General features: G+C 30.3%; 2 protein-coding genes across 3 annotated transcripts; one reads left to right on the top strand and one right to left on the bottom strand.

Moving 5' to 3' along the window:
* Positions 1 to 6,514: 6,514 nt before the first annotated feature.
* Positions 6,515 to 14,035, top strand: LOC107840091 (mucin-2-like). Of its 2 annotated transcripts, XR_001665178.2 has the most exons (4): positions 6,515 to 6,700; positions 12,822 to 13,280; positions 13,357 to 13,483; positions 13,590 to 14,034. XR_001665178.2 is itself a non-coding variant. In XM_047394952.1 (3 exons), exons 2-3 carry the CDS (start codon positions 12,842 to 12,844, stop codon positions 13,392 to 13,394), a joined length of 477 nt encoding a protein of 158 aa, XP_047250908.1. In that variant the 5' UTR covers positions 6,515 to 6,700; positions 12,822 to 12,841; the 3' UTR covers positions 13,395 to 14,035. The 2 variants fall into 2 exon arrangements, 1 of the variants encoding a protein (XP_047250908.1); XM_047394952.1 differs by having other exon boundaries at positions 13,357 to 14,035.
* Positions 14,036 to 15,916: 1,881 nt separating this feature from the next.
* LOC107840090 (em protein H5-like) lies at positions 15,917 to 16,305 on the bottom strand (the record flags this gene model as incomplete). The annotated part of the gene is given in 3 exon segments (XM_016683820.2): positions 15,917 to 16,058; positions 16,060 to 16,090; positions 16,188 to 16,305. Coding segments are annotated over 3 exon segments (291 nt in total), but the record flags the coding sequence as incomplete, so codon positions are not given.
* Positions 16,306 to 17,184: the final 879 nt, after the last annotated feature.

Raw genomic sequence — 17,184 nt, 5'->3', positions numbered from 1 at the left:
TGACAGTGCAATAATAAAAATAGTCTTGTAGAAATTTTTTTATATATACCCAATGTGAAATACTTAATTGTTCTAGTTTGATTAATGCTTCTTTTTGTAGTGCTAATAATCCACTATTTGGATCTTTTCCGGTTAATAACATATGCATTTTGTTTGTGAAATTATAGGGGTTTGGTCCCATACTTAATAAAACCTGAAAATCATATGAGCAATTTGTCTTAAAACTTTTCCATGTGGCTTTTGCAGATTCCCCTAAAAAGATTTCCAAATATTTATACATTGTTTCCGTATCTGTTTCTGTATAATGTCGTAAGTAATCTGCTGCTACTATTCCTTTCCATAAATCTATCACTGTATCCCACATTTATGGGTCGTATGCTGCTATATTTAGAAATTTACCTTTACTACCTCTTTCTTGTAGTTTAATTGGTTCTTCTATTGGCATTCTCTTACCTGCTGGTTTTATATTATCTCCTCTAAGTTCTGTATCTGGGTTTATCCTAGTTGTTGGTCTTCTAGGTACATTACCTGTACTATTATCTATTGATTGGGGATTAGGGTTTGTTTGCTAAAATGGGCTAGCACTTGAAGAGCTAGTCGGTTCTAATTCTGCGAGTTCTTTATAACTTATTGTGGAACTTAATACAGAAATTGTGTCTTCATCTTTTCTTTCAAGGAATAGTTTGTTATTTCTATATCCTAAATTATCACTTCTCTCTAAACAGTTTTTAAAATGTTCTATACATTCTTCTATTTTTATTTCGTCCTTTTGACATTCTTTATATTTAAAAGTTATATATTTATATTCTTCTGCTAAATTTTCAGCTTTTTCTATAACCATGTCTACTTCATATCCTTCTTGTAGAACCTCTATATTCATAAACTCGCTTTCTGTTTCTATATTACTCTCTATTTCGTCATCGTCTAAATTTCTTTTAGTTGCGTAATTATAATCTGTAAATCTGACTGAAGTTTCTCCTTTACTTGTAGTATATAATAAATGAGAGTCTGGTGTAAGAATTTTTGGTTTAGTAAATTTGTTTAAATTTCATTCTAAACCTGCATATATTTTCGGGTCTATTTTTTTTTAGTTTTATTAAACCTATGCCTTTATTTCCCATTATTTCAACTACATCATTTACTTTTAGTTTAAATTTAGTATTACTACTTAAAGTTAATTTTCCAATAAACCTTATGCACATTAATAAATTATTTTCACTATTTATTTCTTCGTACCCTTTAGTTTGGATTCCTATTTTAATATTTTTTCCAAATTCTTTCAAGTTCATTAAGAAATCTGGACTTATATAGAATATTCCTTCATTATTTGTCATATCTACTTCAGTTAATCCTATTATTGATTTTTTAATGTCTGACCATCTATCATCATATATTGTTATTAATACTTTGGATCCTAGATTTTTTTCTAGTTAAACCTTTTATTCCCATATGCATCAGTATCATTTTATTATTTTTTATATGTCTTAAAGAGTTAGCATTTACTAAATCTAGTATTTTAAAATCTACTCCTATAGCTGATATTTGTTCTTCTCTATAATGTCTATATAGTTGATTATCTGTAGAAAAATATCCTGCATTATATAATGTTTTAGGATTTAATAATTTTAATTGATGTTGTTGGAAAATTTGTAAATCTTTATCTACATCTATTATTTTATTAAGTTCTTGGTTCTGCTCCATATTAGGTTGTGTTGGACATATTCTAGATAGTATATTATTATTTCCTATTTTATTCTCCTAAAAACTTATTCTTTGTCTTTCTTCTCCTTGTCTTTCATTGTTTTTTATGGTTCTCCGTCTATTTGATAGAAAATCCATTTTTGTGGGTTTTTTTATTATATTTTTTCTTTCTTGTTTAGGAGTTAATTCAATTCTTTTTAACTGGTTAATAAGTTCTTCTATTTCAAAGTTATTTTTTGGTGGCTCTTGAGCTTCTTTATTTTTTATTAGGATGTCTATTTTCTTATGTAGTTCGGGTAATTCCGGTTCTTCCTGAAAAGGTTTTTGAGTTTCTTTGCCTTTAATTAAAATGTCTATCTTTTTATGTAAGTCTAATAATAACTCTATTATGGTATTATTCTGTTTTAATAAGATTTTATCTATTATACTTGAAGGTATATGCTTAGATAATCCTTCTGGTTCGCTATGATAACTTCTTGATTTTTTTAGTGCTTTACTATAATTTATATCTTCTTCACTCATGAAAGTAATATTTCTTCTAATCTTTTTGTTATTTCTTGCAAATCTTTGATTTCTGTTGTTATATTTTCTACTTGTTCTATAAGTTTAGTTATTAATTGAGTAGTTTTTACTTCTAATTCTTTAGGTCTTTCTATTATAGTTTTTATTAGCTTTTCAATTTCTAATTTTGTAGGTATTTTTTCTAAATTAAATTTGTGATTTAAATACTGAATTTTTCTGTCTATTTCTATTTCTTGTGACTTTAAATAATATAAATTTTGTTCTATCTCATCTAGTGTCTTTGTATGTTTATTCTGAGTAGCTTCTATCTCTTCTAAAATTCTTATTATACTATTATCTTTCTCCTGAATTTTTTCGCTTGAATTTATTATAAAGTCTATTATTGTATTATATTGTTTATCTTCTGAATGTAAAATATGTTCACCCTGGTTGAAATTACACCTTATAGTGGAGTTATCTTTTAACACTCTATATTTATTTTCTGGTTGAAATCTAAAATCTAAGTAATCGAGGCGTTTTAAAGAAGCTATCTTGTTATCCTAAGTGATTTAAATTAAGGAATTTTTTGCTTAGCTTAGTTTGATATTTCAATCTACTATTAGTATAGGTTATATCTAATTCTACTTCTTGTATATTTTCTATCAACCTAGATTGTTCACTAATTAATGCTTTTTTATAATATTTAGAGGTTATGGTAATTATTTCGTCTGTTTCTTTAAAGTTTAGAATATCTATTTCTAGGTTTCTTATTTCTTTATTTAACAACTCTAGTCTTTCTACAAATTGTTTTCAAATTTTTACAAGTTGATGTTTATAAGTAAATTCTCTATAATATTGACGTTGTATTTCTCTACTATATTCAATATATCTTATAGGCATTTATTATCCTAATTGATAAGATTTTTTACTAATACGTTCCTTAAGCCACTTTATTCCTGAAGTATTATTTTATAAATCTCTCTCACAACCTTGTATTTCCCAATTTAATGCGCTTACTAAATTTTCACAAACTTGTCTAGATGTATTTTATGATTTATGTAATCTGTTAGCTTCTAATAACCTTTTTCTACTTTCTTCTAAATTATGTTTTCTAGCTATTATATTATTTCTTTTTCTGATTTCTCTATATAAATAGAAATAGCTACACCTTAGACAAAACTGTCTTTTCACTATTTTTTAATTTATTATTTAATTATTTTTATTATATTAACTAGATTTTCTAAAATATATGGGACACCTAAAGTATGGTAAGAGAATTAATTAATATTTTTCGTTCTACTACACATCCTAAAATATATGGAACTCAAATAAATTAAATGCTTTAGTAAAATCATTCCTTATTTTAACAAACTATAAAAATAGAAAGTCCATAATTTACCAAAATTTATTACTACGTGTATGTAATCAAAATTGTGGTAGCATATATTTATCTAGAATTATTTGTTGCAGAGAATTCATCGATTGTGGTGATCTTTTTTTTTTGACAATAATTGATGATTTATTGAAGTTGCGACAAATCTCCGACATCAAAACTGATGAGTAACATATATACCATTGATTATATTATATTTATTTATCTAAATCTAAAATTTTATATAATCAAACTTAATACACCTATTTTATTGAAATTTTGAATTGGGTGCTTCTACGATAAAATATTCTTATATAAATTCTGAATACGACGCTTCTAGAGTAAAATACTTTGATATAAGAAGTTACTTTGTCTTTTCACTATTTTTAAAACTTATTATTTAATTACTTTTTATTATATTAACTAGACTTTCTAAAATATATGAGACACCTAAAATATATGGTAGGAGAATTAATTAATATTCTTCTTTCTACTATTCAATTAAAAAAATACTCCTAAAATGGGACTCTAAACAAATCGATTTGCCTATTGCGATAATATGATTGATGGTCATTTAACTTGATTTGATTGCATGTCTAGATTGGTGAATGCTTGATTTTTTTTATGTATAGATAGTAGATGTCGAACCTCCTTCGGTTATATAATATGTTCACTTGTGAACCTCCTTACTGAAAATCCTAGCTCCGCCACTGTCTCTATTAGTTTATTATTTTGTAGTAGTTTATAGTTCATACTTTGAGAAATTTTTGTGTGTAAAATTTAAGTTTAATTGTATTGTTTTGATATCACTTTTATCGTATTATTTTGTTGCAGTTTACAGGTGTTAGATAAATGTTGGCCGGCTTTGAGGAATGTTTTTATGTAAATGTTAGGTTTAGTAATATTATTTTGATATCTCTATTATCATATTATTTTGTTATTATTTACAGGTGATAGATTAGTGTCAGACGACTTTGAAAAGAATTTTGTGTGTAAAGATTACACTTAATTGTATTATTTTGATCTCTCTGTCATTGTATTATTTTGTTACAATTTAATTGATTTTTTAACGTATGATATGTAGGGGCAGATCCAGGATTTTCAGTGAGAGGGTTCAGTAGTACATATACGGACTAGTCGAAGGGGGTTCAACCTCTATTATTTATATATATATAAAAAAAAAAATTTACCATGTAAAGATAGTATAATTTTTCGACGAAAAGGATTCGAATGAACCCCCGGAATACATGTACATCCGCCACTGAGGATATGACGCTGATTCCTTGCTCTTTGAGAACTTTGTATGCAATTTAGTAATATTGTTGAAGAGTGCAAGGTAACATTGTTTCATATAATCTGGAAGCTCATCCATTGCTTTCACCTCCATTCTGAATGGAACCAGAAAAGAATATTTTACTTGAGACTGAAATGAGGAAAAACTGTAGATACGTAATTTCGTCCTTCGCTAAATCAATTTTGAATACATTTTACCGCGTACCTCGTCCCCATGTAATAATTCCTCCATTAAAAATTAAATTTATCTATTTTTTTATCTCACCTAATCAATTATCATACCCCTCACTCATTTAATAATTTCCCCTTAAAAAGACAAAAAATAACTAGCCTAACAAAAATATCCCACTTTTGACACCTCACCCTGACAAACCACCTATCCCATACCCCCTACCCACATCACCCCTTTTAACCCCCCTAATACGTTTTTCTTTTTCACAAAACAGAATAAACACATATTCACTCACAATTTCCATTTATATACAAGACATACGTTCCACAGAATTTCATTTTTTAATATATTGACACATCCAATCGGAAAATAATCAGGGGTTGTTTGGTAGAGTATATAAGAATAATATAAAATATGATGTATTATTACTTGCATTAGTTATGCTTATGTTAGCTATGTTTGCATTAGTTATGCTTGTATTAGTATTTGCATTAGTTATGCTTGTGTTAACTATGCTTGCATTAGTTATGCTTATATGAAGTCTTTAAATTAAAAATAGTGACAAATTTGACCGGCTAAGGACAAAGCTTCAGTGTAATTCTTAAAAACTTTTAAATTTTTTAAAAACTCCTCCAACTCCAAATTTCAAATTTTAGAATTTCCTTCCTTTTCTTATCTTTCAATCTTTCTTCTTGCTGTTTTCTTTCTCTCTCCAAATTTCTTTCTCCCATCTTCTTCTTCTTATTTTTTTCTCTCTCTATAGATTTTCCCCTTCTTCCATCTTTTTTTTTTTTTTTCTTTCTCTTCACATTTCGTTCTTTTTCCTTTTTTAATTTCCATGGACTATTTCTTTTTCTAAAAAATGAGAAGTTTGAAAAGAAATTTTTTGATCTCTTTTAAAGATGAATGAAGAAATAATTCAGCAAATTCAGCAACTACGAGAGTTACTTCAGCAACTACCATAGTTGCTACAAAAATAACAGTAATTGCTGCTGTAGACACGTGATTTTGATCCTCCCCGAGTTTAATATATATTTCTCGATATTAAATTTTTATATTTGGCTCAATATTATTTTAATTCTTATTTTATTTTTAATAAATTTTTAGTTAAAAAATAAATAACTAAATGAAGTTAATTTTAGAATATTTTATTTTATTTGTATTTCAATTTTTTTTTTAAAAATATAATAATACAAAAAATAAAAATAATTTTTTAAATAAATAAGTTAGTAGTTTTAGTACTATCTTAATTATATTTATTTTTTTAGCTATTTTAATATATTTTTTAAATATAAAATTAATTAGTTATTATTATTATTTTATTATTTATTTATTTATTTTTATTTATTTTATTATCTATAATAGTAATTAAAAAATGATCAAAATTTAAACAAAATCTTATCTTATCTTATCTATAACTGTTCCCCTAATTTATCCTATTTAAGTTTTTCCCACCCTGAAATAGAAAAAAAAAAAAAAACTAGTACTTTTTCACATCCTCAGACATTTTGACACATACTATCTGACAGAGTGAGAGAAAAACAGAGTAAAAAAAAAGAAAGAGAGAAAAACATCAGAAAAACGAGAGAAAAGGAGGAAGTTGAAGGTTCCATTGAAGATTTCGGTGACCTCGTTCGAGTTTCTGGCTTAGTTCATAACAGGTTTCAATTTAATCATGTATTATGCGTTTTATAGATATTATTATGAAAAAACATAAATGAAAAACAAATGCTTAAATAATTTCATTACGTTATTCATCAATATAATTGTTCAATTACGTGAATTTTCATTATTATTGTTATAGAATTACTTTTTGTTGAAACATTTATGTTGAAATCTAGTATCTTGTATATCATTAACATATCCCTGTACAAATGAAAATAGATAGGGAAAGATCAGATAATAATAAAATAGAGTAGAAAATTGATTAAAAAATAAGAATGCAGAGATTGAGAGTATAGTCATCTTCTCCATATTTTATATGATTATAGTACAACATATGCAGGCAGTAAAAAACATATACATATCTGTACACACAAAAAGAGAGAAGGGATAAGAAAAAAAAATAAAAAAAAAAAAAAAAGCAACAGATTGCGCGTAATATAAAATCAAAGAATCAACATAAACAATAAAATATATAGATTTTCCGGCAAGATTTTTCTCCGGAATCGCTAAGCAAACCGGCAACTCAATTCCGTTCCCCAAAACCCGTCACCGGTGACGCCATTAATGGCAAAACCAATGTCAGAACCACCAGATTCAACCGGAATCCACGCCATAGCGGCGATAATAACCTCAGTCGAAAACCCCACCAAAATCGATCGATTCTCTCCATCAGCTAACCAAATCGCTGGAAATCGTCAAAACCATCCAGTCCGTCTCGTCACCATTTTGGCGACCCTCTTCGCCGGAAAAATGGCGAAAAACCACCATCGCTAGAACCTTCCAAGGCTAGTAACCCGCTGCCGCCGACCCTACTTCCCTCAACGGATCCGCGCCATTAGCATCGGTGAATCCCCGCCGGAATCAGCCATCCATCACCGGATTTTTCAAACAATCAGTCAAATATGGCCGGAAAACCCATGCAAACCACCAACTGGTGCATCCCGTCAGCTAGTATGATCTCTTCCCCTTTTCATGTTGTCAGCCGACCATATTTCTCCGAAACCAGATCTGGGGCCACCTTTACCAGTCCAGCGCCGTCCTAACCGTCTCCATTTCTGGTGAAACCAAATGGAAAGAATAATAGCAAAACCTCTAATGTGAAATTTAAGGGCAATGTATTTTATTTTTGTGATTAGGAGGTTTTATTAGTTTAAAATAATAATAATAAATACAAAATAGGAATATTTGGGGTTTATATTAGTTTAAGGTGAATGAATTCGTGGCTAATACTAAAATTGATATAATATGGGTGATTTTGGTGTATTTTTATTTGTTTTATTATTTGTCGTTTTTAGTATTTTTTTTTTATTTTTATTTGTTACTATATATAAATTTAAGTAATTATTTATTGCTTTAAATGATTACCATATAAGTTTACTATCAATTTTAAATGGCACTTCGAATAAATAAAAAATATTTTCAAGTTGATAAAACAACGTCTTTAACATTAGACAAATTTAAATACGTCTAAAATTTTTTTGTCTTGATTAAGAATGTGGCGTATGCATCATTATCGAGATGTTTAAAGTTTAAGGATACAGAAATGTTCTTTGACAAATATTTCTCTAAACTTAATTTTTCACAAATTTAATATAAGATAATAAATAAGTTTTAGCATGATAAAAATGAGCGATTTTAGACCTCAACGTAATTTATTAAAATAGTTTAAGTGAGGATAGGTCAATAAAAGCGATCGTTCTTGAACCACGGGATTCGAAGGGTGCCTTACACCTTCCTCTCGGTCAACAGAATTCCTTATCCGATCTTTTATTTTCGCAGACCAGAATAAAGAGTCATTTCCTTTTGATTAGGGATTCAAAAAGGTGACTTGAAACACCATAACTCAATTCCAAGTGACGACTCTGTCATAAATTAATCTCTATTCAAAACTGTCACTTTAATTGGAAAAACCCTTCGACTCGAACCCTCGAGCATAAAAAAGGGTGTGACATCTTTGGCGACTCCGCTGGGGAATTACAAGAATTTGAGCTTTTTATATTGACTTATACTTGCTTTAATTATTGTTGATATTGTGTTTGTTGGCCTTATGTGCTACTTATCGCTTATTTACTGCTTTGATATTGATTGAGCTGTATTATATACTGTCTTCTCTTGCGCACCCCATCTGAGTCTGAAATAGGATAGAAGGAATGTAGTGCATGCATCCTACTTTCTTTTTGAGATAGCCGGAGTGTCAAAACACTTGGTGAAGGATTATAGTCACACATGTTAGGCGGGGTTCGGATTGACAACGAAGCCAGTGTTGCCCTGCTACCGACCAAGTTGTCCCTTCCCGGCTAGAGTGTCCGCTCAGATAAGCCAGTCTAAACACCTATCCCTATTAGGCTTAAACTTAGAAGAACTGAAAACTCAGAATCTGGTTATCCCTATTAGGTACCGCTTTATTTGCATCATATGCATTTGATTTAGCGGGACTCGACACAGGGGTTGGGTCTGTCTAGGACAGGTAACCTACTTTATAAAGACCAACATGTGCATCTTACGTGTTCTTTGACATTTGTTTGGAAGGCTGTTTGTTTGTTGATCGGCTTTAGGCAACTTTAAAATGCAAGAGATTAAATTATCCTCACATTTAGTGAATCATTTTTTTAAAAATTATTTTTAAAAGAAAGGAAAATTTTTAGTAACATGTTTTACGATCTTCATGAATTACGAGGGTCTGATTCTCATTCTTTAGTGGGATACGTAGGAACACTACCAGAAATTCGCATTTTTCCGACTGAAATAAATAGTCGAAAATTTCCGACTACTTCAGTCAGAAATTTTATTTTTTATTTTTTATTTTTTAAAAAATACTTTTTCAATACTTATTTATGACAAAAACAGTCAGAATACTTGGCGGCAAAGTTCAAGAAATATATATTCCGACTACAGTAGTGGGAAATGCTAATAAATAAATTAAATTAATAATTAATTTATTATATATCCAACTACTGTAGTCGAAAATATAAATAATTAAATAAATATAATACTAAATATATAATCAGTCCCATATATGAAAATTAAATGATTATTTTAAAAAATTGATATATTTCCGACTACTGTAGTCGAAAAAATAATTAATAATTAATTAAGTATATATCCGACCACTGTAGTCGAAAACATAAATAACTAAATAAATATATTATTAAATATATAATTAGTTCCTTCATGAAAATTAAATAATTATTTAAATAAATTATAAAATATATATTTTTCTACTACTATAGTCGAAATTACTAATAAATAAATAAAATTAATAATTAATTAAATATATATCCGACCATTGTAGTAAAAAATGTAAATAATTAAATAAATATATTACTAAATTTATAATCAATCCATTAAATAAAAATTAAATAGTTATTTAAATAAATTAATAAATATAAGTTTCCGACTACCGTAGTCGAAAAATTTAATAAATAATTAAATTAATAATTAATTTAATATATTTCCAACTACATTAGTCGGAAATATAAATAAATAAATATAATACTAAATATATAATCATTCCCTTATATGGAAATTAAATAATCATTTAAATAAATTATTAAATATATTTCCGACTACTTCGGGAATACTAACAACTAAATAAAATTAATAAATAATTAAGTATATATATGACCACTGAATAATTAAATATATTTAACTTTTTTTCGACTATAGTAGTTGGAAATTACAAAATTAAATAAATATAACACTAAATATATAATCAGGTCCCTAAAGAAATAATTAAATAATTATTTAAAAAAATTATTAAATGTACATTTCCGACTTTTGTAGTTGGAAATACTAATAGCTATATAAAATTAAAAATTAATTAAATATATATCTGACCATTATAGTTGTAAATGTAAATACTTAAATAAATATAGTAATAAATGTATAATATTTCTTTATACGAAATTTTAAAAATAAATGACATAAATTATTAAATATATATTACTGACTGTTGTAGTCAAAAATAAAAATAATTATATAAATATGTTAGTATATATATAATCGGATCCTTACACGGAAATTAAATAATTATTTAAGTAAAATATTAAATATTTATTTTCGACTGAAGCAATCGGAAATATTAAATAGTTGTGTAAGTTAATGACTAAATATGTATTTCCGACTGAAGTAGTCGGAAAATTTAAATATAAATAAATAATTATATATATTTCCGACTACTATAGTCGAAAATCTTATAAATAATTGATTTAAATATATCTCTATAATTTAATGATCTACCGACCGAAGTAGTCGAAACTTTTAAATAATTGAAAATATTAGTTTTCTATCCGACGAAAGTAGTCGAAAATTTACATTTAATATACATAAAACACAGCGTTCCCTATTCACTCTCTCGCACTTTCTCTCTCTCACACAAATCTAGGGAACGAAATCTCTCTCTCTCCCCTCCCTTCTCTCCGCATCTCTCTCAGAAATGGTAACGGCGACAGAAGGCTCTGTTTCTCGCAAGTATTGGTAACGGCGACGGTCTGTGTATGCTGTGAAGGCTACGTTTCTCACTAATTCGAGGTAAGTTGGTTTATCTCTACCCCAACTCCATCACTTTAGTTATATGCACTTGTGAGTTGCCGAATTGTGCGAGAGGTAGTCCATGAGCGTCAATGCAAAAATAACTGCTCAGCTGTCGTAATTGCTTTTAGGAAAAAGTAGTAGAATCTAGGCCACTAAATCAGTTATTTTGTTCATGTTTTATGGTGGGTTGTATCTTGTTTTCATCGAATTTAGTTTCACATCGTACCGTTAGGAGCTCTTGGCCTTTGACCAAGCTGTGCAATTTGTTGTATTTGATCATCTATTCTGTTGCTTTTCTCTCAACAATTTATTTGAGGTTAGTGGAGCTCCTAAATTTGTTTGCCTTGGAACAACGGACAAACTACATAATGGATTAGTATTTGTGGCTTGGCAGGTTGAAACTTGCAGCATATTAGCACTACGTAAGTTATTTATTTGAAAATACTACTACTATTTTAGTATTGAATTAGAGTAACAAAGACAAATTTCTTATCTTTTTGGGAAGTCAGAACTCAGATTGTTTAGGCACAGCTAATGCGTACTCGTGAAACACAATTTTCTTTATGCTTACATTCGTCAAACTGTAACGATAACAATAACAGAAAGGCAGAATGAGTCTGACAATACAACACAATTTGGCTCGTTTAAAAAGCAAATGAACTAGAAAAAATTTGTGTTTCAAAAACTATAAAATGTATCTTCTCAAAATTAAAGTCCTCAGCTTGTCTTGAGAGTCCAATAAAAATGGTTATATCAAACACGTTAGCCCTTACTGAACATTAGGGATCGTTTGGTGGGTATAAGAATAGTATTGAATAGAGTGTATTAGAAATGTTGAAATTATTTCTTATTCATTGTGTGATCTGATTATATTAAAAAATAGCATGCATTGCATAATTTTGAAGAAAAAAAATACTCTATATGTCTTTAATAGATTGAAAACACTACCAAACAAGGAATTATATAATACCAACAACTAATTCGTGTATTAGTTTCTCTCATGCGTCCAATCAGATGACCTTTAATTAGAGACACTGCAATGGGATACGTCTTGTGAGATATAACTAAACCTCTTTATAACGTCGCCGTTGGTTAGGATATTATTTGTTGTTATAAAGAACATACTATATAATATAACATGGAAAACTGGTTCCAAAGAAAACTTGCCATTTGCCAAGTTAAAAGTTGTCACAACTGTTATAAAGAGTATGTTTAAGCCAACCCTTTTCCATTCCACTTCCTTAATTGCTTACGTTGCATGCAGTGAAGTAGCTTTCACAAGATTTTGTGCAAAGTATAGATTTATTTTGACAACTTGGTGACCATGAGACGATTGAGATTTTAATGTGTTACTTCTCATTTGAAATTAATGTTTACTTTGTATTATTTTCAAGTGGTGTTACTGCTCTTCTTCCTCTAGCATCATTTCATAACATTTCTATTACTGTAGGAAACAAAAAGGATATATAGAGTTTGGAGGGATATAGAATAGGGGAATGCAAAATTTAATTTTTCTTTGATCTAAGAAACATATATGGGCAGCATAACACAGACTAACTCCTTTTTGTGTTGCTTTTTTAACAGGTGGTTAATAAAGAAAATCAATGGCATCAAAAGGTCATGGTAATGGACGGCATAAAAAAGGTGAGAAAGGACTTGATAATCTTTCCGAAGGTCAATATACACCACCATCACTACCACCTGTTACCACAAATCTTCAACCAGCTACTACAAATATTATTCCTCCTCTAAGGGCAGCTATTTCACTACCTAATGCATTTTTCATGCCCCCACCGCCACACCAGTTCCAGCCCTCTTCTCCCCATAATAGTCTCCATAGTAGCTCTTCATCTGTACCTTCAACATCATCCACACCTAACCTTTCTGAATTGAGAATTGAAGGCCCCAGCACATCAACATCGCCCTCTATTGATAGTGATGCAGCGTCTAATGCTACAACAGCTGCTTCTCAGATTCCTAAATTTAAAAAGGTAGTAGAATATGACGGCAACAGAGGCAAATTATCGCCCCTGATGATAATGGGTACGTAAATCTTATGTTTTTTCGTAATTTTTAAATTTTTTGAATGTTATGATAATTTAATGTAATTTTATTGCAGGTTCATTCCTGATTATGCCGACGGACATATGGTTATAGAAGTAATTAAACCCCTTTACACTGAGCCGTGGGGCAGTTGGAACGAGATTCGACTCGACATTAGAGTGCTTATGTGGAATTAGTTTGTGGTATAATCAAAATCAAAGAATTTACCATTTCAGTATGCTATCAATGATGAATTTACCTTTATATCTGTCAACTCATTTTATGACTTTATATTAAACTATTTTACAGACAAAGTGTTCATGGAATTCTTGTCATAATAATGAAATACAACGCATTTTCAAGTTGAAAGCAGCTCCACGTATCAAAGAACACTTGTATGAGTCCCAGAGGCACTTGGAAAAACCTGGATGGCTGAATGCTAATGTGTGGGATCAGTTCTTGAAAAAATGGGATACTTCTGAATATAGGGCAAGGAGGGAATGAACAAAGGCAAATAGAACGTCTCAAATGGGTGGCTCATTGCACACTGGAGGTTCGATGAGTTTCACTACACACCGACAAAAACTAGTAATAATAGCTTAAATTTATGATTTGTTCGTTTAGTTCACTGTTCTATATTGTGACATAGTGAAGCCGTGTGGGTCTCTTTCGATTCACTATTGTTGTTATCTTCTAGTTGTTGTTCATCTTGAAGTCTAGTAAAGCCGTGTATGGCTTATTTCGATTCACTAGCATTGTTGACACCTTGTTGCTCTTGTTGTTGTTCATATTGAAGTTTAGTGAAACCGTGTGGCCTATTTTGATTCACTAGAATTGTTGACATCTTGTTGCTCTTGTTTTTGTTCATATTGAAGTCTAGTGAAGCCGTGTGTGGCCTATTTCGATTCACTAGCATTGTTGACATCTTGTTGATCTTGTTGTTGCTTATTTCTTTTGTTGTGAACTTGATCTTGTTAATTTTGTATTACCACTTGGTGGAAATACACTGGGTTTGTTGGTGGTAGTGGTGGTGGTTTGATTTTGGTTTTAATCAGGAGTATTTTGTATGTGGACTTCCGTCAGTTGTGATTTTGGGAGAAATGAATTGACTTTATGCTAGGGAAAAAAATTTAGATAGGTTATGTTCATGTATCAGCTTTAAGTTGTTTGTTTTAATATTTCTAAGAGCTAGCTTTTGAATGGTCTGATTATAGAAATCTTCTTTAAAGAAAAGATAGAAAGAGAAACAAACTTTTTTTTTCTTTTTGGGCATAATGATAAATAATAGAGGGTATGTGTAAATAATGCCTGAACCTTGCATTATCAGCAAACGGGATATATGTGAAGAACTTAATTCATTATAGGAAAAGCAAAACCTCTATAAAGACACTAAGTTCTCGAGTTCTTACCAGTGACCATATATACGTTGCCATCTCAAATGCATTCTTCATATGATTAATCGAGAAGAGCAATCGGTAAGGCATATTCGAAGACACTATATCATTGAGATAAAACTAATTGTAATACACTTTTTGTTAATCTATGAAGTAGGGGATAAAGTTTATGTTATTGCTCATACTTGGAATGATATAAATTGTATTATCCGCAGCAGAAACCTAGGCTTCCCAAACCATAAGAGCTCGTCTCGAAGGTTAAACTGATTAAACCCTTCTAATGGACTACTGTCCATGATTTCAACTGCCAGCTTGACTACCACTCATTGAAGCTTGGTACCAACTAATAGGATTAACTTCCAATAACCATTATTGGAAAAGTCAGAAACTAAATCCAAAAGTAGTTTCTGACTTTTGGAAGTTGATTAAAACCATATGTCACATGGATACAGAGGTACGTGGGTTGATTAAAAAATCAGCAAGTTGAAGCATGAGCATTAGAGAGTACGACTTAGATTTCTGTTTGTCCTAATGTAATTTAGTATTATTAATACTTTTTTTATTGGGGCTAATAATGTTAATTAATTAAGAGATCTAGATTGGACCCATCAACTAATTGGGAGGTTGAAAATGATAGCACACTATCAGTGGAGATTCTTGATTTTGACAAAGCTTAAAGAGGGAAGTGATTTTCTAGTCAAAGGAAGATTAGTCAAAATTAAAGTAGTGTACTGAAACCATGGCCAACAGAGCTAAATTGTACTATTTGCTTGTTTATCTCTTCCTAATTCTAATGATTTTTGGCACAGCTAATTTTTCAGGTTATGATAAACAAGGGATTAAGGGATGTTTAGCTGTAAAGCCCATTAAAAAAGAAGTATGAACAAACAGCACAGAAAGAAGCTGCCTACTATTAGTACTGAAGAAGAGAAAAGAAAAAGAGAACATAACAAGGACTTATTTGTGCCTGGACAATGATCATTAAAATTATCCATCACCTTTCTGAAAAAACTAAAATAACTAAATCCATTGTACAATACATTTTGTTATAATTAAAAGAACATTTCATAAAACTGTCTGATACATCAAAATCTGGTCTTATGTTTTACAGTGGATTAACTATTAGAAATTAAAGACTCGAGCATCTTAAGAACTAGACACAACAGAAAGCAAAGAACTTTTTATTAACAAGGGGACCAATCGACAGACTGCAAAAACTAACTGAAAACTAACTAAAAGCTATCAATCCTTGGTCTTATACTTGGACTCATCTTTCTCAACCCCTTCTCGCTGCGCACGGTCACCACCAGACTTATCGCCGGTGCTCAGACCTCCATTTCCCCCCATTTCCAGGTAGCCTTCAGTTCCTAGTTAGTCCTTTCTCATCTTTTATCGTCTGACCTCCACGGCTCCTCCCTGTTACAATACAACAATGAAAACATAAAAAGTAAATACATTTGGAGAAGAAATTAAGATGCTCATTATTATACTGGTGGTAAATCAATAGAAATACCCTCAGCAAGGTGCTCCTGAGCTTCAACACTTTTGCCACCAGTGCCTCCAGGTACTACAGTCTCTCCTTTCTTTGCTGTTCGATCGAGTTCAGACCTTTTTTCCTGTTGTGACGCCAGTTAGTCTCTCCTTAGCTTTTGCAAATACAAAGCCGTAGTTAGTAGTAGTAGACAAAAACAAAACAAAGCAGACACTATTATAAGGACCTCCAGAAACACCTGATATTTATATGGAGACGATGGGGTTAAGCAGATGACGCGTGCAGTGAATGCCACCTCCTATTGGAAAATAATTAGAATTTCTAACTTATAGCTTCTTATATAGTGTATAAAGTCTTGAAAATTGATGCAGGAGTTCCAATTTAACTTATAGCTTCTTATATAGTGTATAGTATCTTTGGCACATTTTTGTTGAATGTATTAGCAACTTTGGGGCATTGGCTCCCTATATAGCTGTAGACCCTTTCCAAACTACTACTTCTGTTGGATTTGAGTATTTTCAAATCATGGACTCCATGATGATCTATTATTAGTCTTAAAATGTTTTGGTCTATGCTGCCCGAACTTGTCGTACTTGCATAATCTCTTTTTCTAAAATTTTGTAGGAATATGAAAATGGGGGAAAAGAGCACCCTTTTATTGATGTCTACGAAGATACGCATAGGAAGAAAAATAAGGACGGTACAAGAGGAAATTGGGTCGAACCGCGTGCTAAGAATGCATATGTAAGATAATAACTTTTACATACATTGTTTTATTATTACTCTACTTTGCTTGTTTACATACTGGCAACTAATTTTTCTTTCAGGAATAATTTCAAAAAAGCATAGAAGAGTGACGTCAAACCCAACCCACTTCAGAGGATAGTTCCATGGTCCAACCATCACCTGAAGAGCTGAATAATATGTGGACAAATGTGGTAGGTGGTAAAAAGAAAGGTAGAACCTACGGGACAGGGGTTCTCCAATCCTCGAGTAGTCCTTCATTGTTTCCCAGTTC

This window comes from Capsicum annuum, chromosome 8, assembly GCF_002878395.1.
Source record: "Capsicum annuum cultivar UCD-10X-F1 chromosome 8, UCD10Xv1.1, whole genome shotgun sequence".
NCBI classification, from domain to species: domain Eukaryota; kingdom Viridiplantae; phylum Streptophyta; class Magnoliopsida; order Solanales; family Solanaceae; genus Capsicum; species Capsicum annuum.
This window is presented reverse-complemented; position numbering and strand designations above follow the sequence as displayed.

Bases quoted from the DNA above. Each gene is read 5' to 3' on its own strand.
- LOC107840091 (XM_047394952.1), top strand. From the start codon at position 12,842: ATGGCATCAAAAGGTCATGGTAATGGACGGCATAAAAAAGGTGAGAAA. The intron at 13,281-13,356 runs GTACGTAAATCT...ATTTTATTGCAG, and splicing joins ATCGCCCCTGATGATAATGG to GTTCATTCCTGATTATGCCG.